At 50.1% G+C, this 23,965-nt stretch overlaps 1 protein-coding gene across 1 annotated transcript in view; it reads right to left on the bottom strand.

Moving 5' to 3' along the window:
• Window positions 1-3,428: 3,428 nt before the first annotated feature.
• Window positions 3,429-23,965, bottom strand: part of WNT9A (Wnt family member 9A) — a 67,319-nt gene continuing 46,782 nt past the window's right edge. The window contains exons 3-4 of the mRNA XM_075922962.2: window positions 21,532-21,794; window positions 3,429-9,666 (exon numbers count right to left, since the gene is read on the bottom strand). Coding sequence (XP_075779077.1) covers window positions 9,193-9,666; window positions 21,532-21,794 — 737 coding nt within the window. The 3' untranslated portion in view covers window positions 3,429-9,192. The remainder of the gene's footprint in view (window positions 9,667-21,531; window positions 21,795-23,965) is intronic.

Here is a 23,965-nt window from a genome sequence, read left to right as displayed (position 1 = left end):
CTCTTTTCCTCATTTTCTCTACACCCAGCACACTCATTTGGCCCAAACGGCCACATTAACAATCTTCCTGGGTCAACAGCCCAATAAGCCTCCCCCGATTTAATGTGCCCTCATCCTACAAACCAGGACGTGTTGGAGAGGGTCCAGCAGAGGGCAACCAAAATGACGAGGGGGCTACGAGGTGAGGCTGAGGGAGTTGGACTTGTTTAGTCTGCAGAAGAGAAAAGTGGGGAAGGGGGATTTGAGAGCAGCCGTCAACTCCCTTAAGGGGGATTCTAAAGAGGATGGAGACACGTCCCCATCCTACCAGCTGGGAAAGGCTCATTTCTCTCAGAAGGGAGTTGCTGCCGTTGCTGAGGGAGAAATACCCCTCCCCCAGCCAGGCAGCTCCCTGTGTTCAGAGCTCAGGGAAGCGTCTGCCTGCTGAGCCACCAGCCATGATGAGCCAGAACAGAGGAAAGGGCTCCGTTATCTTGAAGGCATGCAACAGCCGGGACGCCGGCGAGCCAAAAGCTCCGGGATGAAAAACACGATCAGCAACGTTATTCGTCAGGTCAACTGGAACCGTGAGCACTCACGTTGAAGCGTGTCTGTGCAGGACGGAGGAAAGGAGGGGCGCCTCCCATTCCAAAGGCAAGGCCTGGTTCAGCAGCTTGCCGTGTCTGCGCACAAAGCAGTGGGTACTTTAAAAATATATATAAAAATAAAAGAGGAAAGGCCTAGTGAAACTAGCCAATCCACTGCCTCCAAAGCTCTTCCTCGGCAGAGCGGCCAAAAGGAACATGCAAGAAGCTACTCCCGTGACTTTCAGCGTTCCATTGGACTGGGACAGGAACAGGATGAGAAGCCAGACAGAACAGAATGAGCCGTGTTGGAAGACGGAAGCTTCCGCCACATGCTCTCTCCAGGGACCTGAACTGGTTTCGGAGACGGCTCGTGCTGCCACCTTGCAGTAATTGGCCAAAAACTAAGCTGCTTGGTCACTGTCTATCCTACACAGACTTTTGCTGGTAACTTACAAGTAGATAGGGATGGAATCCACACTCTACTGCCCCATCTGATAAGCAAAAGCTTATTGGATAGTTGATACACTAGTTGCTTCCCCTGCAGGCAGCAAGGGGGGGGTGGACGGTGTAAGAGGGAGAGGTACCAGGGGGAGCTGGCTTAAAAGCCAATTTGCCCCAGCTCTGGAGAGGGTAGGGATGTAGCAGTGGCGTTCCACTTTTGAAATGTACGAGTTCCTGCTGGGGCTCTTGTACATTTCAAAGGGGAAGCGCCCCTATCGACTCAATGGACATTCCATCGACTCTTCAATTACTCATCCCTAGCACTAGGGAGTGTTGACATTACACAACCCAGTTCCACATAGACTGTGAAGCTTTGGGGGACTTCAACCCCAGTCTAGAAGCATATGGTACTTCCTCACTGGCCCAGGCAGACTGGGGGTACCTAGTCAAGGCTTTGTACATCCTGGATGGCTTGTTATTGCTGGAAATGCTACCCATGGCAGTGTAGACTTTTGCCCCTCCCCCATGGCCTCTGATTGGCTCAAACTACTATGCATCCCTGGGAGGAATAACAGGAAGCCAGGCCAGTGAAAGATGATGGGGTGAGAGGCATTGTGCATCATGGTCCCTGAGACCTCATTTCATTTGCACACATTTTAGATGTTTTTTGGGGGCCCCAGCCCACTTTTCTTGAAAGCCGTGCACTATGCAGCTGCTGGGGATAGAGCCCAAATGCTGTCCAGCTGATTAGCAGAGCTGAGAGATTTGTCTCTGTGGTGCACATTCTCAGATGCCTCGGTGCACATCAAAACATTTATTCTACACATGGATGGAAAAATTCTGCCCCTGGGTGGAAAAAGGACTAGAGGGAATATTGACCCCAGCTCAGCTGTTTGCCCTGCTTGAAGCCACATGCAGGCAAATTGCAGCCAGCCCTTGTCTTGTTCCTTGAATCTGGCCTCCTTATCCTGCCTTCCAGTTCCTGGTTACTGTGTCTGGCTTCCTCCAAGGCTCCATTCAAGATTACTTGGCTTCCACCTCTAGCTTGACCTCCTATGGTTCTAACCCTCGAATCTGAGAGGATCCAAAGCACGGGCAACCCATTTCTCTCTCCACCCTGCGTTGCCTTCAACCGCCTTGGGAAATGAGAAAAACCCAGTCAGGCCTGGTGACCATTGGCCAGCCCCGGTGACCACTGGCCAGCCCCGTGATATATCCCCATGTTCCCTCAGGGCAGCGATCTCAGCTCTGGCAGAGTTCCCCACCTCATGTTGCTCCATCAGGTTCTCTCCTCTCGGTGGTCTCCCGGCTTACTACAGTTCCAGAAAGCAAATTCATTGCTCTTTCTTTCCTAGCTCTGCACCAACAGGTGTGGTCATGTAGCACTGTTCCAAAACTCTTCCTCCTCTCGCCTGGGCCCAGCCTTCATCCCAAAAAAAAGTTGAAATTGTTTCTCTGTCTCCATTTTTCCCTCCCCCACCAACAAACCACAAGCCAGCCCTTGCCAGCTCTCAGCCTTGAGGTACCACCTCCCAAAACATGGTTACGTAGGGGGGGGGGGGGGGAGGAGGGAAGAGAGATTTGAAGATCAACTCTTGAAAATTCAGTCCCTTCCAGTGTATTTGCTAGGTTTCATGCCATCTTTCAAGTAGGCCCCTTCCCTCCCTGCCAGTTGGGAGACGGATGGTTGTGCTCTGTTCACTTGGCTCTGAGGGATGTAGAGAGCGACACACAAAGGCAAACAAACTTGAGGGTTCCCTCTTTAGGGGCTTGCTGGGGACTACATGGAGTTTCTGCCCATACGGGTCTTGGCCACAAGACCAGCACACTGGAGATGTGCTGCAAGTCCATGCAGATTTCACAAAGCTAACATCTTCCAAGGGTCCAGGCCTGTACAAGTTTTACCCGCATGGGGCTAGTTCAAAATGAACAAAGGAGCAGGATTAAGCCTTAATGGTCTGATACCTTCTGGTGTACAGCCAGAGGTCCTCAAAGTTATGGATTGCTGCATGGGGGAGCCATCATGGTTTAACAAAAAAAACACACACTAACACACGCATGTTACACCCTGTGTTTTTTAAACCAAAAGGTTTCACTCTGTGCCACCATCAGCAAGAGTTGGGTCTCTCCAACTCCACCCCCAGGAGAAGTTTCCAACTTATGTCAAACATCACCTTGCTACGTTTCCTGAGACTACTTCAATGGCTCCCCTCAGAGGGCTTCCTGTTGCAGGGCTAGACCAGCCTGAAACGGATGGGGAAACGGGACAGAATCGGCCACAAAGAATTGGCTGACGCCACGTGCCTTTTTGATATCAGCAGAGCCCTGCAAATCTGTGGCTCCTTGCATCCACCTTTTTATGGATACAATTTGTAACCACGCGGGGCCACCCCAGGCAAAGAAAGTCAAACAGGCGGCGTGTATAATTTAAAATACATTTATTGTTTCATTTGTTCTGGCTTTTGTTATACAAAGATGTTAAATAACTTAAATACATTCTCAGTCACTCAGAATCAGATTTATACCTACAAGCTGTACATATGAGGTAGAGAAAAAAATAACTTAAGCTCCCATAAGACATTAAAAAAAAACCAAAGAAAATACTAATCCTTCATACGTTCGTGTTCAATCCCCCGCCTCCCATGCAGAAGGAAATGCCATTCTCAAGTGCACAAAACAAATCCTAGACATCAGTCAGACCTCAGGGTTCTGGAGCGAAACGGGAAGAACGTGGCGGGGAGAGAGGGAGGTCATGTGTAGAGAAGTCTAGCTTGGGTTGATTTACCAAGTGAGTGGGCAAAGCTAGGGTAGATTCAGCATGCAACCCAACTGTTAAGGACCACAATTCAGCGGTCTGAAGTGCATTTCACAAGCTCTTCAGAGACCAAGTGCTTCTATGCTCTGGTTATGGAGGAAGGCCAGCCCAGCCTCACCCTACAACGCAGCATGTGCAATGGGAAAAGCATCTCATGGGAAGAAAGTGACTTTGCAAAGCTTGGGTCTCAGGAAGCCTTGACCTGGGTGCAGCTGAACACAAACAGGGGAGGGGATCCTAGGGAACTATATTTCCATGTATTGCATTGACTTCGGGTTTTCCGCATAGAAACCTAGAGAAAGAAAGAATGATCCCTTTTAAGTAAGAGCTCACCTAAAGTGGCACCCAAGTTAAGGTGCTGTTTGCATTTCTAGCCTATTCTTCCTTAGACGCTTTGGAGCAGTACAACTTCCACACACAGATGCCTTCTGCCTGCTTTGACCTTTAGGGCTAAGGTGAGAAGTGACTCAAAGTCCCGGTATTCTGTATTTGACCTCTTCCCTCATGGAGGACGGGGGGCTGCTCCAGTTCTAACCCTCCCCCCTTTGCACTCAACATCCAGCGACCAGTTCAGTGACCATCTGCCCAGAGAGGATGACCCATCTGGTAACCTACATGGGAAGTCCTCATGGACAGAGGTCTGCAGGCTCCATCCTGCACAGGGTTGAGTATCCACCTCACTTTGATGTCAATAGGAGAGGAAGGTCCTCAGCACCTCCCAAGTGACACCTAATGCCAAATGGGATTTTTGCCTTAGCTACGTAGCTGTTGGAGAGGAACAGGTTGGGAGAGAAGCTAGCAATAGCACTGCATGGTAGGCTACTGAAAGGCCTTGGCTCTCCTGGGAGGTCTACTGCTAATGCTAGCGAAATGTTCCCAGGAGTGTTTGCAAATGGCCGAATGCCCTCTAGGTGCCCCCTTCCAAGCAATGCCCTTGAGAAGTTTCCCCTCAAACATACACTTGGCAAAGGGCTAATACCCATGGCAAACATGGGGCCAGCGAAGGAAGAAGTTGGCAGGCCTCTGCCCTTCCCAGCACTTCCTTTGTGGAACGAGCAGAGATGGCAGGCTGTGAGGACAGGACAGATGTTAAGCCCTTCTCATCCCAGTCATTTGCCTTTCCACAGATCCAATTATGGTAATTCATAACTTTACGGGTCCCCAACTCTAACCTTTGCCTTCAAAGGAGTGTTGCAAAGGGTCCTCAGGTAGGCTGAATACCAGCCTATTTTCACAAAGCAACTACTGAATGGAAATCAGCCAGTTCTCTCCCACCTCCATTGCTTTCAGAATCGCTACTTTTCCTGCTCCGATTGAAAAAAAAAATCCCTGGCAAAAGCCTCCTGTTTCAGGGAAAGTGGTATGAGCCCACAATTTATTATAGTCCACTAGGACACAGATCTGAGCTCGATCGATCAATTTTAGAGGCGGGCATCATTACTGTTAACAGCCTCTTCCTTCCACCTCTGCTCAGGATTTCTAGTTGTAGTTTGAGAGACGGAACAGATTAACACTGTCTTTGCCTGGAGGTAAATATGACTGCCTTCGCCACCTGAAGGCCTCTGAAGTCAGAAGAAAGCTGCACAGTACTGTAATATGTAGGATTTGTTTTGCACGGCTCCCCATCTAGCGATGAAGTTGCTTTGCAGAGCTTAGAAGCTGGTTAAAATAGATGGGTGCAACAATTATTTGTGGGATTTATTTTCCATAGAAAAAAATAAAATAAGCAAACTTTTCTCGTTTGCCTGGTTTACAAAAATATGTATATTTCTGACATAGCAAAATGCATTGCTCAAAAAATATTTTTCCATCTGCTAACTTATTATAAAAAAATTAAAATACAGTTATAAATAATGGTTGCACCCTCTCCATTACCTTCCAAGTCTCGCTGGATAAGGTGAGCCAGCCCTTAAAAAACGCAGGGAGGGGGAAAGCAGAAAGGTCCCACCTTGCCAGCCGTCCCCCTCAGTTCTCTGCAAGAATATTTTAGGGCAAATACTTTGAGCTTTTCTTTCCTTGTAAAATGGCACCATGACAGAGTGTCCAATTCCACCCTCCTACCAGGCTTGTAGAATGAACATTGCAATGGAGTTACATTGCTTATGCCAATGGCAGAACCAGCCAGTATGGAAAAGTAGAACTTAATAGGGATGAAGTCAACGTTAAGAGTAACCTCTAGAGAACCTATTGCCTAGAGCCTCAGACATGTCCTATAGGGTTTTTCTTTAAGCTACCCTATAGAGCAGGGATACAAGTCTGTTACATTCCATAAGATCATTAAAAAACCCTATAGACAAGGGTTAGGAGCTACTAAATCCTGTGGAGACACTACTGTTTGCACCCATATTAAGCTCTACAAGACCTTCCCATAAGGGAGAAATGTCATGTTTTCCCCCATACCTTTTCCAAAATTAAGGCAAATATTGGAAAACCCTGGCATTAAAAAACAAAACAAAAAAACAAACAAACAAACACCACACAACCAAAAAGGCATGTTATACCTCCTTAGGTCAAGACGACAAATTCGCCCAGTTTCAGCGTGTTAGTATATTTCATACACTGCCTATACATTTAATGCATGTGCCTCGCTACTATTGTAGTTTATAGTTTTGCTTAACCACAGGAGAATAAACCTTACTATTTACAATATACAACAGGAAAGTAATATATCCAAATTAACATAAATACAATTTGTTTTTAAATACTTACAGAAAGCATCCAGGCCTCAGTGCGTGAATTATAATACACAGAAGAGCTCTCTCACTCAGTAGTTCATTCACTCTTTGCCTCTAGGTGATTTTAGTTCGCCTTATTTCTCCACCCACTCTCCCTCCCCCCCCCCGCCCCCAGTGTCAAACACATTGCATGAGTGTATACATCATGCGTAAGCTTATTCGATGAATGAGCCACAGCCTCCTAAATGCGGAGTCAGGACCACCCCTCTACACATGGGACCTCGCAGTCCTCTGGCATGGATATAAGTGTGGTGTTGCTCCAGAGGTCAATGCAGATGGTTACATAGATGACCAAAAAGAGAGGAAACAGATTGGGTCCCATAGTTACAAAGACGTGCACAAAATCCAGCTGCCATCCTGCTTTTTTAAATAGCAGAGATGGTCTGGATGCAGCCAATCTCCAATTCTCCACATTTTAGGGGCATTTTAGATCTGGGCTTACGTCTCTTTTTTGGGGTGGAGCGAGGGGAGTGTTCTAATAGGACCAATAGTCCTGCAATGAGTTTGCATCAGAGGGAGATTGAGAATGGACATAATACCACATTGAAACCACAAGGTCCATCTGAAACGCTTTGCAATAAATAAGTGTTCATTCAATATTTATATATATAATTATATGCATCTAGGTCGCCACACTGACTAATATGCTTCTGATCCATCTCGGTAAAATAAACCCCACCAGGTAAACTGCTTGTGAGAGACTTTGAAATGGGTGCATCTGGCAGAAGCCACTCAATCTTCCTTCCACCTTGCATGGAATGAGTCTTCTTTGCCACACCAGGCAAGGTCACCAGAAATGACAGGCGGTGCCTCAAAACTATTCCCCACTCCACCCCACGTGTGCGCCCATCTCCAGAAGTGTACAAAAAAGGAGAGAATGTTTCACGTTGCAGGATCATAAAACAAGGGAACAGATACTTCCCTCCCCCAACCCAGAAGTATGCCCACGCTCAGGCTGGACTGCAGTTCTGTTGATTAGGTAAGAAATATCCCCTCCCAGTAGATGCACATGAACAGCTTAAAATATTAGTGGCTACTATGAGAAGAAGCTCTGAAGATCTTCCTTCTTGAAAGAGAGTGTGCTCTTCCAAGGCAACCATCTGATTTTCCTTGGAAAAAGGAATTAGCCAGCCTTCTTCCCTTGAAAGCCAGATACGGGTTATCAACTAAGGACAATCGCTACTACTAGATAATCGAAGACTGCTACAAAAAACGCCCTCCACTCTCCAGTGTTTCCTTAGAAAGTTTCGTTACGGCATTTACCAGCGACTTCTGATCCCAGCAGTGATATATATGACCGAAGAACGTTGCCACGTCAAGTAATATGTTGTAAATATCCTTTTAAAAAAAAAAATCAATGGAGGTTGTCAACTAGTTCACAGCATTGGCGTGCTCTGCCATTGCATTTGGCTTGGTTTCTTCGACCACCCTTGGGTGGAACCATGTGGACTAGGCATTTGGAATCCCAAGATTACTTACTTTTAAAAATAGGACTCACAATCTAGTGGTTAAAAAAAGCTTAAGGTCGGAGGGTCTGCATCTAGTTTGTGCCATGTTCCAGACTAAATGGAATGATGACTAAGATAAAAATCTCCAAGGGCCCCTTCTAGTCCCACATGGCTGCTGTACAACACAGGCATCGAGTCAGCCTGGTCTTCTGAAATGCAATACAATTGTCACGGTCATGAGCCACTATCAGGGAAAAATGAAACAAAAAGTAGTGTCCAAGTTCTGCCAAGATAAGACTGAAGTCCTCATTTGGGTTTGTTTGAAGCAGCCACGACAGGGCGAGTCTGAACAAGGAGGTGAAAATATGAAATATAACCCTCTCCAAAATGAAACCCAACCAGTGAAAGGTCTTCTAGTGGTTTTAAGTTAAGACAGTGATAGTGCTGAAGAACCCGCCTCTAAAGAACATGTCAAGATCAGGGTCTGGTCAGGAGGAAGGAGGTGGGTGCATCTTTGAATGCTCTTCCCAACCATTTTGTCATCTACAACATGGAGAGCTAGGTGGGCACTAGTATTTAAGCTATGCTCACTCAGAGCACACAGACATGGCGCCAGAGTTAAGATGCCCTCAAAAGTAGGTCTAGTCCCATCTGTAGATCTAGCCTATAAAGCTGACAAAATGCCACTTGAGGAACAACTGATATGCTCTCAGCTTAACCCATACCTAGCTCTTACCCTATCTTAGGGAAAACCAATATTACCGTGACCACAACGTTTCAAAGCACAAAGAGATCCGAAGTCCATTTATATCATTCGTTTGTTTGGCTCTCTAGATTTTCAGTTTTGTGGAGGACTGGTGAAACAAACCAAAAAGATTTCAAGGTAAGCGACTGATCTATCAAGCGGGTAGGGTGGTGGATGGCTTTGGTGAGGATCTACTGGTACCTAACCCCAATGCGACAGGCACTTATTTCCACACGGTTGGACCTCATGGTTAAAACTCAGTCTACAAAAGAGAACCCAAAAAAAACAGCAACACAGCTGGGTCACCTGTACCCTACAAAGTGCTTATGTCTCAACATAGCTTCCCGATCCCAGAACGTCCGTCAAACCCTGTTTGTCTCCATGCATAGCTCTCTGCTCGCCATCTCCCGTCCCAGAGGATCTCCGTGCAGCAGAGCGTGCGTTAATCTTTGCAGGTATAAACTTCTTCTCTTTGAGTACACTGCTTGCATTCCACATAGCAGCACCAGCGAACCTGGCACTGGCAGGGCCGGGTGACCACCCTGCTCTGCGTGTTGTGCCCACGGCCGCAGCAAATGCTCTCGCAGTTCTTGTCCTTGTAACATTTCCTCCCCGACGTCCCAGGGGAATACCTGCTCATCAGACAGAAGCTGGGCGAATCGTCGATGTAGACGAGATCTGTAGTCCGGGGAATCTGATCGCTGTGGCCCGGGGTGGACTTCTTGGGTGGCGAGATGTCCCCCTCCCCGGTGGCCTCGTTGGTGGTGCTGCCCACTTTGAGGGAGGTCTCGTACTTCTGCTTCAGCTGTTTGCCGATCTCGTGGAACGGAGAGAGCTGCCTCCAACACGTGCGGACGGTGCAGGAGCCGGACACGCCGTGGCACTTACACGTCGTCTCCACGCCAGCTTTGATGACCTGCCGATAAAAGGCAGCCAAAGAGAAAGTCACTGAGGGAAGTGGGAGAAAGTTTAACCACAGAGCCAACCGACCGTCTCCAAAGCTACCCTGGTCGAGCCATGGAAATAGGGCAATTCAAAGGTTCTCTCCTGGCTGGTGTACTGTAGAGATATAAAATCCCATTTACCATAAGTTAGCGAATATAACCTGTGGGTTATACATGTTTTTACAACACCCCCCCACGGGGTATACGTGTCCAAATCTTATACAAGCGGCTCCGCCTACCCCTGCCCTCCCCATTAGAACTGGGTCAGCTCTGTTGCAGGGGAGGGGTCTGACAAGCTTCCAGTGCACCCGCACGGTGCTCTTTGCCTCTCCGTCCACCCCGAGGACGGTGGGTGGCACCTAGCTGCAGCTGTGCGGGGCAGGCCTGGGCAGGAGCATAGTTCCCCTCCTACAGGCTGGCCGGCTTGCTGGCAGCAGGATGGCCGTCACCTTGCGTCTGCTCTCTACGCTGGGTGGCTACCTCCTCACCTCGGCACCGCTACTCAAGTGCCCAGGGCTGCTGCACTGGCACAAGCGGCAGAGCTTCTGCTGCCACCACATCTCCCGCCGCAACCACCTTTTTGAAGGCGGCAGAAGTCTCTAAGGATTATACACATCCTCAGGTAATCTAATTTTTTTTTTAAACCACACGATAGAAAAACTGCGGGTAATATAAGAGTGCATGTTCTACATGGACGTGGGTTATATTCGCTAATTTATAGTAATTGGTTACCCATTAAACGTTATTTTTAAACAATTCAAGGAGCAGGTGAGGCTCCTGTGGGCCCCCCTCCCCCGCTGTAGACAAGGGCTGTAGGGGCCAGGGCAACCACAGACAGGGGCTACTCTGGCTGGCTGGAGCTTCCCCTCCATGCAACAGGCCTTAAGTGACTGGATCACTTCTTGACTCAGTGCAGTCGATCTGTGGAACTCCTTGTCAGAGGATTCGGTGAAGGCTAGGACTTGAACAGGGTTCAAAAAGAGCTAGATAGATTCATGGAGGTTAAGTCCATCAATGGCTATTAGCCAGCATGGGTAGGAATGGTGTCCCTAGCCCCTATTTGTCTGGAAATGGGTGATGGGGGAGCGATCTTGTGAGGATTTCATTGTACTTCCTCCCGCTGGGGCATCTGGTATTGGCCAAGAGGATCTGGGCTAGGCCGCCTGCCACCTTTAAATACATCTAAAAAGGCAGGGCTCCCTAACCTTGCTGTGGCTCCCCCACTTATACATTTAGTTGAATCAGCTAATTGAACACCCTACTGGACAGAATGGGCAAGGATGAGAAAGTTGGTAAAGACCAGAGCCAAGGCCTGGTCTTTTCCACAAAGCCTCCGGCTTGTGGATTTAGAGGCAGAGTAGCAGGCTCCATTAGTCTATGTGATCAGGTGGAAAGGCCCATCACGGTGGGCATAAAGGTGCTCTACAGCTCTCAGCATGATGCAGCCTTCAAGGACCTATCGACTCTTGAGTGGAGATGGAACAGAGCGTAACTACAGTTTAAGCCAGCGAGGGGCTCATGAGTGAGCCTCACAATTGTTGTAACCAAGAGGGTCCCTCGGGACAGGCTAGTTTTGCGAAATGTGCTTGTGCACCTAGAATTTGCCTGGGGTGGCGACTGAACCGTAGCAGCGCTTTGACCAGAAGCGGCGGGCACGCACAGCTCTCCCTATCAGTGCAGTGTGCAAGCAGCCAAGACTTCAGCACAAGCCACAGGGGATCGGCTGCTGGTTTTGTCCTGCCTTCCTCCAAGGCAGGCTCCTTTGGCAAAACCTTGGAGCCTCCTTCAGCGCCTTAGACTGCCTCGCTGTAGCCTACACAGTCGTGTGACAAAAATGCTCAGGACTATCCCTGCTGTAGAGATGGGGCAACTGAGGCAAGGAGGCCAGATGACTTGTCCAAGTCTCACAGCAGGCCATTAGCAGAGACAGGGTTAAAAACAAACACACACAGGTCTCTGCTGTCCATTACCTTACACAGTGGGCCACCTCCCCAGAGGGGGAAAAAGTTTTCTGATGAGGCCACAATTGCATGTGTCAACCCGTCTCCCTCCAAAAAAGGGAGGGGAAGTTCCCACAACTTCGTTAAATTCAGAATTTGAGGCAGAAGGGGGCTTAGAAGCCCTGCAAAATTGAAACAAGATTTGACACCTTCATGTAGGGCCTCACAGGTCAGATTCTGCCCTTGTTTATATCCAGGGGCTTCCGTAGTGGCGCAAGGCCAGAGTTTGGCAGGGAGTCTAGGTTTTTGATGTTTTTACTTTCGTGCACTAGGCTTCCACCATGCCACTTGCTTGCTGCAGAAAGGTTGATCGGATCTGAGGGATCCAGAGATTCCACCCCCTCCCTAAGGAGCCCATCCCAGTGTTTCCCCACCCACCCTCCTAGGGGGAAGAGGTTCCCCCCACCCCATAAGATCCAGCCTAGACCTCCCCACTACAACTTGAGACCGTTGCTCCTCGTTCTGCATCTGTCCCCACTGAGAACAGCCTCTCTCCATCCTCTTTGGAACCCAGCTTCAGGGAGTTAAGGCTACTACTGAATCCCTCTCCACTCTTCTCTTCAGTAGACTAAAGCCCAAATCTCTCAGCCTCTCCTTGTAAGTCACATGCTCCTGTCCCCGCATTTTCACTGCCCTCTGCTGGACTCTCCCCAATGCATCCACAACCTTTCTGTAGCTGGGGGGGGGGGGGGGGCGGGGGGGAGGGGGAGGGAGAAGAGAAGGGGGCACAGAACTGGACATGACACTCGAGATATGGCCTCAGCAGTGCCCATGTCAGAGAGGATGGAGAAATCCGAAGCCAAATGTGACTTCCAAGAATAAGAGGGGAAAGATGACATTACCAAGGTGCATGCACACCAGTGCTCTCGGGAGTTCTTCCCGCTACTGCTTACACACCTACATGGACTGCTCTTACTTCCTACACTAGTTCAGAGCCAAGTGGGAACAGGGTGAAGCCACGGAAGAAACATGCTTTGAGAAGATCAGCAGAAGAGGGAAGATGGCAAGGTACAGGGAGATTGCTCCCAAATGCAGGTGCTGCAGAAGAGGCAGCTGCTACCTACGTGGCTTGATTTAATGGAGGAAGCTGAGGAGGTTGGTGCTCCCAGCTGCAAGGAGTGAAAAAATAAGGGTTGCATTCTTAGCTGGAACAGAGTGCCGTTGCTCTACTGTCTGATTGACACCAGTGGAGGAGCTGGTAAATTAATGCCTTCCAACTGGCTCAGAGGATGCAAGAGACTTCATACGATTGGAGCCCATCCAACTCAGAAAAGACTTAACGTCCTCCTCCACCTGGCCTTCTCCACTGGTGGGGTTGCTCTCTGCAGCCCTTTCATGGCTGCTGAAAAAACTACAGAAGCATCAAAGTTGGACAATCATAGGGAGGTTGTACTTCCATGGACTGTAATTTATAATTTTAGCCTCCCCCCCCCCCAGAGGGCAATATAATGCAAGCACCTCATTTTCTACTAGAGAGGGGCTTTGTTTTTACTTTAAATGGACAAGCTACAGCCATCCCTTAAAACAGCAAAGCAGAACAGTTTAGACGTTCCCTCCTGGAGAGGTACCACTTCTGAACCCTCCTTTTGGAGCATCTGGCTTCGCTTGCTCTCTTGAAGTGACCCTTCACCCCTGCCCCAGCTCAGTAGGGTGTCTCCCGGAACAAGCAGAGGGCTGGTTCAAATCCATTCCTCCCCCTGCCCACCACCAGCAGGGCTCTATGACTGCATGCATCCCAGGCACCACATGCAACAGGTCGCGGGCTTGGGAGCTGGGGCCTGGGCCAATCCAGACGGACAATCCTTTGAATAAGGAGGCCTTAAGCTAACCCCAGTCAACAGTCACTTCATTCCCGGGACAGCCAAGACCTTTTCCAGCACAAGCCAATAATGCACAATAGCATTCAGCCAAGGGACGTGTTACAGCGAGGGACGGGCTACTGCTTACAGCGCTCCGCTGGGCCACCTCGGTTAGAAGCGGTTACACACGCTGAGTCAAACTGTGACAACTGAAACAAAGTTCTCCTACCCAGCACCATGCCCAGAACACCAGCGTGCTGGGCAAAGCTGCCGAGAGGCCGGGCTAGCATCTGCGGTGCAGCCCCTTGACGTTCCCGGAGTACGCTCCAGAGACTGCTAGTTCTGCCCCTCCTCCCTACAACCTGCTCCCTAGTCCTCCAGTGTCTCCCACTGGGTTGTGAGCTACAGTCAGCAGTGCTACCTGGCTGACTCGACTGTCACGCAGGATCCTGTACGTGTCAGCACAAGCCGCCATGCTCTTTAGAGGGTTCCAAAACCAGCATGTCCAACTCTCGCAATATCCAATACGCTAGATCTTTGGAACCCTCTCAGCCCATGGGTCATCAGCACTGGAGGAAATGCACCACGCTAGAGTGCCTCCTGGAGGACAGGCAAGTGCAAAGCAGGCAGGCTGCAAGCCTCCACTACAGTGCCCAAGAACGGGCATACTGGGTCAGACCAAAGGCCCATCTAGCCCAGCATCCTGTCTGACGACAACAAGCAAGGCCAGATGCCCCAGAGGGAGGGAACAACAGGAAATCAAGTGATTCCTCTCCCATCATCCATTCCCAGCCTCTGAGACAGGGACTAGGGACACCATTCCTGACTAATAGCCATTGATGGACCCAACCTCCATGAATTTAGCTAGTTCTTTGTTTGAACTTTGTTCAAGTCTTGGCCTTCACAACATCCTCTGGCAAGGAGTTCCACAGGTTGACTGCGCGCTGGATGAAAAAAATTCCTTTAGTTTTAAACCTGCTACCTCTTCATTTCGTTGGTGACCCCCTAGTGCCCAAGGTAAGGAAGGAGTCCTACAGTCTTGGTGGGGTTCTGTTGGACAGGTGCAGTGGCTGCTGGAGAATGAACAGGGCTCTTTGAACCATGCATATTAAAACCAGACAAACCCAGCAACATTAGCCCGATCTCCTGCCAGCCCCACCTTGCCTACAGCCAGGATGGCTCAGCCCTGGCACCGGGATGCCCTGAGCATCATGTTTCCACTATGTAATGACTTCCCCTGTTCCAGAATGGGGGCTTTACAGTGCCAGTGTAATGGACATATACCGAGCGCCCCATGGAACCCTCCCTCTGGGGCGTCAATCTTACAAGTGAAAATCCAAGGAAGATTCCTCCCCCGGCTGCCCTCTTACCAGTTGGCTGCTTGTGGAAGTGTCCCAGGGAAGGCCCCAGTCTATGGTGGGACAGCCAAGAGGCTAGGGGCCTAGGCCAAGCGTGCTAAAGAACGCTTTGGGTGCAAAGGCCGCTAGGACAGACACGTCGCTAAGGTGGCAGTGAGCAGAACTGGCCGACCCAAGCCGGTTGCTGTAATTTGGAGTGGGAGGGAGGGAGAGAATGAGAGAACAGTGCAATACGGACAGGGTTTCAGCAGCACGTTAGCCAACACGTGTTACAATCAATGTTTCCTTGTGTCAATAAGCATGTACTAGCTAGTCCAGTGGACACACATGGGGACACCCAAGTCACCTGCTTTGCCCCCATCCCCCACAGAACAAGCCCTCATCTACTCTAAGGCTTTATTTCGAACCCATCCCGCCAAGGTAAAATTTACAAGCGATGCGTCCATGAGACCAAACCCATTATTTTGAACCAACAGGCCACAGCACTCAAAACCTGTCCTCCTGCTTTTCCTGTCAGAAGCAGCACTCATTCCAAAAATCATAATTTCAAAATGGTGGCAGCGTGGAGGTGCCGGTGCCTCCATTTCGAAATAACCACTCCCCAGGGTCATTCGGACAAATGACTCCCCACGGCTTCCTGGGGCTCCAAGTGGAGGTCGAGTGTCCACGTGAATGGAGCTAGTTCAATTGAGTTCGATTGGGAGTTAAGTCGAATGTTCTAGTTTCAAAGTCGGTTCCTAGTGTAGACATGGCCTTATGGCTTGGCACCTCCTTCGCAGGCCTTTTACAGCAGATAGATTTCTGTGGGATGCGAGAGTGATGCAAGTTGGCACGGGGGTCAGAGCAGAGCCAGAAGTCCAACCTCTAGGCCCCAGGCCGCTTGTCCCCACAGCTTCAAACGCCACCTTTGGATCTACTTGGGGCAGGCCTTCCCTCCCTCCCCCTTTCCACCATAGAGCTCTTCCCTCTGAAGCATCAGGGATGATCATGGCTGGAAGTGGGACCCCAGCCAGGGTTTGCCAGGGCTCTGGGATGGTACCAAGTGGTTGGTGCCCAGTTCTTACATGCTCAGGGTCTAAGTCAGGGTTTCCCAGCCTATGGTCGGGACCCAAATATGGGTCACCATTACATTTCAAAAGGGTCGCCAGGTGGCTCTTAAGGAGCCATTTACACATTTTTGAATTGCCCTGGGTCATCAAGTCTTCCTGAATTGGCAAAATCGGACCCCATCTGGAAAAGGCTGAGAACCGCTATCCTAAGTGATCGCTGTGTGTGAAGTCAGGAAAGACCCTGCTCTGTCCCAAGACTGTCTTCCTCTTCTACGTGTGGGCATGGGTCATTATCTGGGTGTCTCTCACTCAAGCACCTTTAAGGGTGCATGGGAAGTGGATTAGAATACAGCAAGGCTGTGTCTAGATTGGCATGATTTTCCACAAAAAAAGTCTTCCGTTAAAGCATTTGCAGAAAAGAGTGTCTAGATTGGCATGGACGCTTTTCTGCAAAAGCACTCTTTGCGGAAGAGCATCCATGCCAATCTAGATGCGATTTTCCACAAAAAAGCCCCAGTCGCCATTTTTGCGATCGGGGCTTTTTTGCGCAAAACAAATCTGAGCTGTCTACACTGGCCCTTTCGCGCAAAAGCTTTGTGCAAGAGGGACTTTTGTCTGAACGGGAGCAGAACAGTATTTCCGCAAGAAGCACTGACTTCAGACAGTAGGAAGTCAGTATTCTTGTGGAAATTCAAGTGGCCAGTGTGGACAGCTGGCAAGTTTTTCCCCGGAAAAGCAGCTGATTTTCTAGAAAAACTGGCCAGTCTAGACAGCCCAAGACTTCTAGAAGCTGGAAGATCTAAGAAACTCCTGCAAGGTGTCTAGTGGCAACTTAAAAACCAACAAATTTCTTGGGACACAAAAGATTGAGATACAACTCACTTCCTTAGATGCTTGAAGAGAGGCAGGGATACAGAGATGAGAGTGTGGTGTTGGTATCCCCGCCTCTCTTCCCTTTGAGAATCTGAGGAAGTGATATGCATCTCACAAAAGCTTATGCACTAACAGTTATAGGTCTCTGAAGCACAGACTAAACCTGTGGGTTGTTTTTTTTTAAAAAAAAAAATCAGTTTGACACGTGGAAGGTAAACAATCCATGTGAGCTGGAACACCAATCACAGAATCCCATTCAACCCCCCCAGGTTGAATGCAATGGTTTTAAGCCAGTTCCTGGAATGGTCTAAAACCAGGAGCTAGCCACAAAGTCATGGAAAAATTCTTCGGCTTCTATTTTTCAAGCCCAGCCTGCAGTTCCCTTAACTCCCATCGGTAACTGCCTCCTCACACGCTTTCGTCAGATGGAGATTCAGACACGTTCACAGCGGAGGAAAGAAACCCAAATGATCAAAAGAGTTCTTTAGAGGGGCATTCTAGAAACAGCTGAAGCGGGGATTCCCCCTGCCCTCCCCCCCTTAAAAAAATCCAACTGGATTCAATTTAGTGAGAGTCTCACTAACTTAGCTTTAAGGCTCTGTTTTGCGGGGAAAGTTTAGCTTCAAGCTTCTTCCTGATTTGGTTAACTTTCATAAAAACTTCTGAGGAGGAAAAGCACAACATACCAGCTAAGTACTTTTCCTGATGGGTTAACTTTGGAAAGTGCTCCAGTGGCAAGGTCGTTTTCAGGCCTTTGCTTTTGGGATGGTTTTGCCAGGCCATTAGTGGTGGATGGAAAAAAATGCAGGTACGATTTATGCCCCTAAAGAACGGCATAGAAGTCCCCGCATGTTGTGTGGCCAGAGCCAATCAGCTTGGTTAGGCAGGGATGGAGAACGGGTTTGACTTGTTGAAAGGAGTGTGTGCGCGCGCATCAGGGAGGGTGTCTAAGGCCAGGCAGCTTAAGAGACGAAAGCTCATGGTTGGCAGACAGGGAGGAAAAGGAAGGTTTGTGGGGTGGTCTGGGCTGTGGTGGCCCTGGCTTCAAGACTTACTCTGTCTTATGTGACCGTCTGTGCCTCAGTTTCCCAAGAAGTGCCTTACCCATCTGTGAGATGGGGATATTAGCACTGGTCTCCCTCAAACCACCTTCCAGCAAGACACTGTAGTGATGGAGGCTGGGGCACAGTACCACAGAGAGGGACAGGGTAGACTGCCCTCCATATCCAGCCTGACGCATTAGGTGGATCGCCTCCGGGAGCGAGTGAGCCAGATCACTTCAGCACGAGAGCTCCCCCCCAGACAGGGGTCCAATTCCTCCTGTGGGGCAGTTACAAGGAAAGCCAAACACCCCCTCCCCACTCCCTGCTGAAAGCCAGACAGTGGCTAGACAGCCTGACCGTTGCTCGTAGTTACCAAGGGGTTTGGATGGAGACCGTAGGCCTTGAGGGGAAGAGGCTGACCTGCTCTAAAAAAAGCCATTTCTTGAGTACAGCCACCCCTGAACTTTCCATGGTCAGCCCCTACCCCGGATCATCTGGGCACCCCCCAGATGACAACACAGGGAGCCAGGCTGCCAGCTGCTGTGGGGGAGGGGAACACAAACAGAACAGGGGCTGAGGCTGGGCTCAGATCAGCCCCCCCCCCCCCCCCCCCCAACTCCTGAATGTTTGTGCCCCCCTGGAGACATGCCCCACAGTCTAGCAGGATTTTCCCTCCCATCTGGTCTCTGCAAACTTGAGCAAGAAATAAAGTGCAGACACCTGGATCAAGTTTGTAACCTTCACCTGGCTTGGGAGCGGGCCTTTAGAAACGGTATTACCTTCCAAGGCCACAAAACCCCTTAACTGGACTGTCAGTTAAAACCCCGTTTTCCTTTAGAGACACCCCTGCCTCCAACTCCCATTCCATCTGATGAAGAGGGTTCTACCCACACAAGCGTCACCCCTAGTCAGTCAGTCTCCAAGGTGCTCCCGGACTCCTGGTTTTGGCAGATCCAGACTAACTCAGCAGTAATCTAAGGATTTTATTGCCTAGAGAGACTTTTCAGCAGGAACTCAGTGCGTTGCAGGTTTTCTGCCTCCTTGGTGCTCCACCCTCATCCTCCCCAGGGGAGTCGTCCCTCAAATGTGCCACCTCCCTTTGTGGGAAAAACCCACACAGACACCTATTCCCTCCAGCTCATTGGGAGGCAGGGAGAGAGGGTAAGGATGACTGTTCTGCCTGGATAACTGTGCTCCCTCGAGTAGTGCCCCTCGGCCTGGCAAGACATGCTTGACCAAACATGCCTGAGGGGAAAAAAAAGTCAGGCCTTTGTAGGGTTACAGGCATTTAGCAATGCTCCAGGGAGGCGATTGCAAAGTCATGTTTAAAGCTCCTTTGCTGAGAAACACGGACGAGTTTAATTAAAACATCACTCACTCCAGCCCAGTGGAAGTAATTGAGTGCTCCAATATTCCGGCTTTCAATAAGGGGTTATTAAGGGGGGGGGGGGGGGGAAGAGAGGAGAAGAGAGCAACTTTGCTCTGCAATAACTAAACCTCTTCTACTTCACGACCAGCAACAGCACGTTCGTGAGTGGATTTTTCAGTGGAGGGACGGGAGGGGGAAGGATAGCTGAGCTAGCAGAAGACGATTTGGCAATGGAAGGGAAATTGCTTTTTTAATAAGTGGGCTATTCAGCGCTCACGCTTCACAATAAAGAGCGGCAGCGGGAGAGGTCCCACGTCTAATTACCTCATCCTCACCCCAGACAAGCTTTCCCTTTCATTAGCAAATTGAGCTCATACGGGAAGCACTTTGCAAGGCAGAACGGGCGCGACCGGCGCGGGGATTATTTCAGCATTGGGGCAAGTCACAGGCAACCCAGCGAGAGCATCAAGATGGGAAGTCGCAACTTCTACCAAGAGACGAACTTGGACTTTTAGAAGGGAGGGATGGAAAAATCTCAATGCCTAGAGAGACACGGAGAGCGTGGTAGCTTCTGTCCTTGGAGAAGCTGCTCTGTGGCCTGGAATTGGTTGCCAGCTCAGCGAACTAGGCACAGTTCCTTTCTGCCCTCTCAGGGGACCTGTGGAACATTGTCAGGAGTGGAGTGTGGCAGGGGAGGGGGGAAATTCATGCTGGTGAGGAGTTTTGGTGGTCTTCTCCCTCACACAAGTTGTGCCACACCTTGGAGACTGCTCCAGGGTCCGTCCATGTGGAGTAGAGCTTCTTATCCTCTAAGGCAACATCTTGGAGGAAAGAGGTTTCTTGCCCATCCCAAGGATGCATCTGGCCTATACTGGTTTAACTACTGATACCCTGAAGCCAGAACAGCCCCAGGTGTAGACTCTGTTTAGGACCCTAGCCTAGGACTTGGAGACCTATGGTTAATTTCCTGGTCAGCCATAGACTTGTGACCTTGGAAAGCCACTGACTTATCCCATTTCACAGATTGGGTAACACCTCAGAGGAAGAGCTCCATTCACAAAAGATGCCAACACCCACAGGGGTCCTACAGGCATCTTAGATATCTAAGAGCAGGGTCAGGTGTGTGCCAATTCAGATTATGGGTTCCCTATTTTGACACACGCAGGGCTCACACTAGCTTTCAAACAGCCCTTTCCTCTCAGCTATCGATTTAGCTTCCTGTGCTACTCAACAGCTGGAGAGTCTGGAGCACTGGACACTCCCACCCTGTTGTATGGGGAGAAGGCGAGATTGCCAAGAAGTGCAACCCCTCATGAGACTGGTTAATCCTTTATCCTGCTACCTTCACCGGGCAGGTGGGGCTGTCAAAGCAGGGCTGCTACAGCCACACGACACCAATATGTCGGGCCACCTTGTAATGCTTGCGATCCAACAGGGGTAGCATTGTTTCCCCGGCCGGAGTGAAGAAAGCAAGCATCTCTGGCCTGCATCCCAATAGTTTTGTAGAGGGTTGGGGGTGGAGGGGGCCTGTCCCAGCCCTGTTCTTACAGACATGTAAGAGTGGACCTCCAGAGGCCATCCAGAAAGGACCAAGTCCACCCAGACCTTCCCTTGGTCCACCCATGTCCAAGCTGTTGAAAACTACTGTTCACAGCGCTGCCTTGCCCTCTTGGAAAGCCGTTCGAGTGCACAGAAAGTGGATCCTAATAGCCAGTTGAATGCTCCCTTGCTGAAGGCAGGCAGCATGTCCCAAAGCTCTGCAGGGGGAACCCCAGTCCACAGAGCAATGCACTGCAGTTCTGCTCCGCATGCACCATGGCGGTGGTATGAACACCCGGCGATAGCAAGAGGTATTCAAAGCCCAAAAGATCCAGAGATGCTCCTCTCCCCAGCATAGAGCATAAGAACGGCCAGACTAAAAGTCCAATCTAGCCCAGTATCCTGTCAACAGACAGTGGCCAATACCAGATGCCTCAGAAGGCAGGAACATAACAGGTAATCCTCATGCGATCCCTTCCCTGTCACCCATTTCCAGACAAACAGAGGCTAGGGACACCATCTATACCCATCCTGGCTAACAGCCATCAATGGACCTAACCGCCATGAATCTAGTTCTTTTGTGAACCTGTTAAAGTCCTAACCTTCATCACATCCTCTGGCAAGGAGTTCCACAGGTTGACTGTGCACTGAGTGAAGAGCCACACCTCCCATTCAGACCCAGACCCAACCCTAAAGAGGTACAAGGTGGAGTGAATGAACCCAGACAATGCCTTCACTTCCCGCCCCTCCCACAGACCCGGTTTCCAGGCAAGCCAAACCAGGCCACTAGAGGGAACAGCCCCTCACCTTCATGCCTACAAGATTGTTGTGGAAGTCCACCCTGGCTCGCAGGTCCTTGTTGGATTTCTTCCCTAGGAACTCCTTGACAAACTTGTTGCTGTACTTGAGATTATCCCCACAGCCGCCCCACTGCCAGGCCTCTCGGTTTTCCAGGTCGGGGGCCTCGTCGCAGGTGCAGCGTTCCATGCGCCCGGCGCTGCAGGCCTTCGCCATGGCGTGGGTAAGCCCGGCTGAGGAAATGGCATAAAGAAAGGCTGTTTCCTTAAAACCTAGGAGGGAAAGAGAAAAAAAGGGGCCCACATTACCTTATGGCAGGACAGGTTTATAGGTCCGAGATCGGAGGGACTGAGTTATGCCAAAAGCAGTACCCCACGCTGGGTCACGTCTACACCACAGGGTGACATACTGGAGAATCTGAGATAGGAACCCATTTTCCATGGCAGAGAAGCGAAGAAAAAAAGGGCAGACCAGAACTCCTTGCAGCTCCCAGCTGACACGCGTCGACAGCCTTGGCTACGAGGGAACTTTGGCTGTCTGAAAAGGCCTCTGCTGGCATCATGGAGGGCAATTGTTCAGGACACTAAGAGGTCATGGCAAAGGCACTTGTATGCTGACAGAGCTCCTAGGAGAACTCAGTGGGGTCTGGCGCTTCCTGGCAGATTTTGCTTGCCTCAGAGGCTCACAGCAGCCCAGAGTTTTAGGCACCATGCCTAGGGCTTTAGTTTGGTGAGCTCTTTTCATTGTAGGCCAGCGTATGGTAAAATGGACCATGAACTCCAAGGTCCTTTTCCTCAAGTGGAAGGGGAGAGATTGGAGTAGAGAGTGGGCGTGGGCTCCCTCCCCCCCCACACCCTGATTCCAGCCCAGGGCCCTGTAATAGTCGCTGCCTGTGTGAATTCCCAGCACCTGCTAAGAAAGCTCCAAGACCCTGGGCTACTTCCCCACACCCTCCCAGCACCTTCCTGCTCTTCAATTTGCCCTTCTAGTTGTGATCTTCCTCCCAGCTGCATGCACCCTACAACTGCAGGCAGGCTTCTTTTAGGGGATCAGTATGACATGGTTTTCTTAATTACCCCCAGTGTCCTAATTGGCCTAGGCTGGTCTGACTCTGCAGGTCTGGTCAGTTTGCTCCAGGTGTTCCACTGCTCAAGAGCAGCCCTTTCCTAGGACTCTTGGAACAGAGATCTCCTCAGGTTTGAGGCTTATACAGCTCCCCTCCACTGCTTTTTTTAGCCCTCTGCTCGGACCTCGTCAGAGCTGGTATAAGCTGCATCTACACTAGGACTCCTACTGGGATAGCTAGGTCAGTCAGTTCAACACCATCACCAAAGAAAGACTCACACCAGCATAGGGAAGATGTTTAAGCGTAGACCAGGCCTGCACCTGAAAGAAGGGAAGTAGCACATGTGTGTGTGTGTGTGTGTGGGGGGGGGGGCCCAATCTGCTAAAATCCCCAGCCTCCAGAAGAGGCTAGAAATTGGTAGGGGGATCAAGTCCTAAAGCCACCATCATCCCACAATAATACACCATACCACAAGTCGAGGCCAGCAAAGGCATCACAACCATTGTGTGACAACAGAATCACTCCCCCCCCCCCCCCCCGCAGTCTCTTAGCTGGAAGAATAGGAACAAGACTTTCTGCTCCAGAAAGGCATGAGTTTAAGGAAACAAGTTAGCTAAATATTACAACACCCAAGACTCACTGTTGAGCAGGCAAGAGGGTGACTGACAGAGGCACTGCTACATTTCAGTCAGTCACCTGTTAAGTCTATTGTGCATCCCCTGCCATATAGCAACTGTGCCCATTTTAGAATTAAGTAAACTGAGGCAGACACACACTTGTGGGCCAAATCACTTAACCTAAGGTGCTGGAGACAGCAGGGGACCTAGGAATCAAGGCTAATCAGAACAGAGCTACCGCACTGGAGATGAGCCCGGAATTCTGTTCTGATGCTACCTCAAGAACCCCGCTTGGAAAACTCAAAAGAAAAGCAAGAGTTGATGTTTGTCCGCTCGGTCACCCAGAGATGCACAGCCACTGCCAGCTTACTTTTAGCAGTGCGAGACTCCATGCAGTAGTTTTAGCACAGCCAGCGCATTCCCAGATCCAGGGATATAGCTCTATGCAAGGTAGACCACTGGACGGCCCAGTGGTACTAGCCTTGAACTGGTGATGTTCCATTCCCTGCTCTGCTACAGACTTCCTCTGTCACCTTGGGCATGTCACTGCACCTCTGTTTCTTATCTGGGCAATGGGTAGGACAGCACTGCCCTACCTCAGTGGGGTGGTGGGAGCATAAACACAATAGAGATTGTGAAGCACTTGGAGACCAGGGTGTTACCCTATCCTAGCCCTATGCAATGCAGTATTCATCCCACACTAGCCCAGAAAGATTAAGCTGTCCAGAAGGTTCTGATGAGAGGCCCAGGGACTGATACT

Source organism: Pelodiscus sinensis, chromosome 2 (assembly GCF_052426305.1).
Source record: "Pelodiscus sinensis isolate ZL-2025 chromosome 2, ASM5242630v1, whole genome shotgun sequence".
Lineage (NCBI taxonomy): Eukaryota > Metazoa > Chordata > Testudines > Trionychidae > Pelodiscus > Pelodiscus sinensis.
Note: the sequence above shows the minus strand (reverse complement) of the source record. Positions and strands in the feature narration are given on the sequence as shown.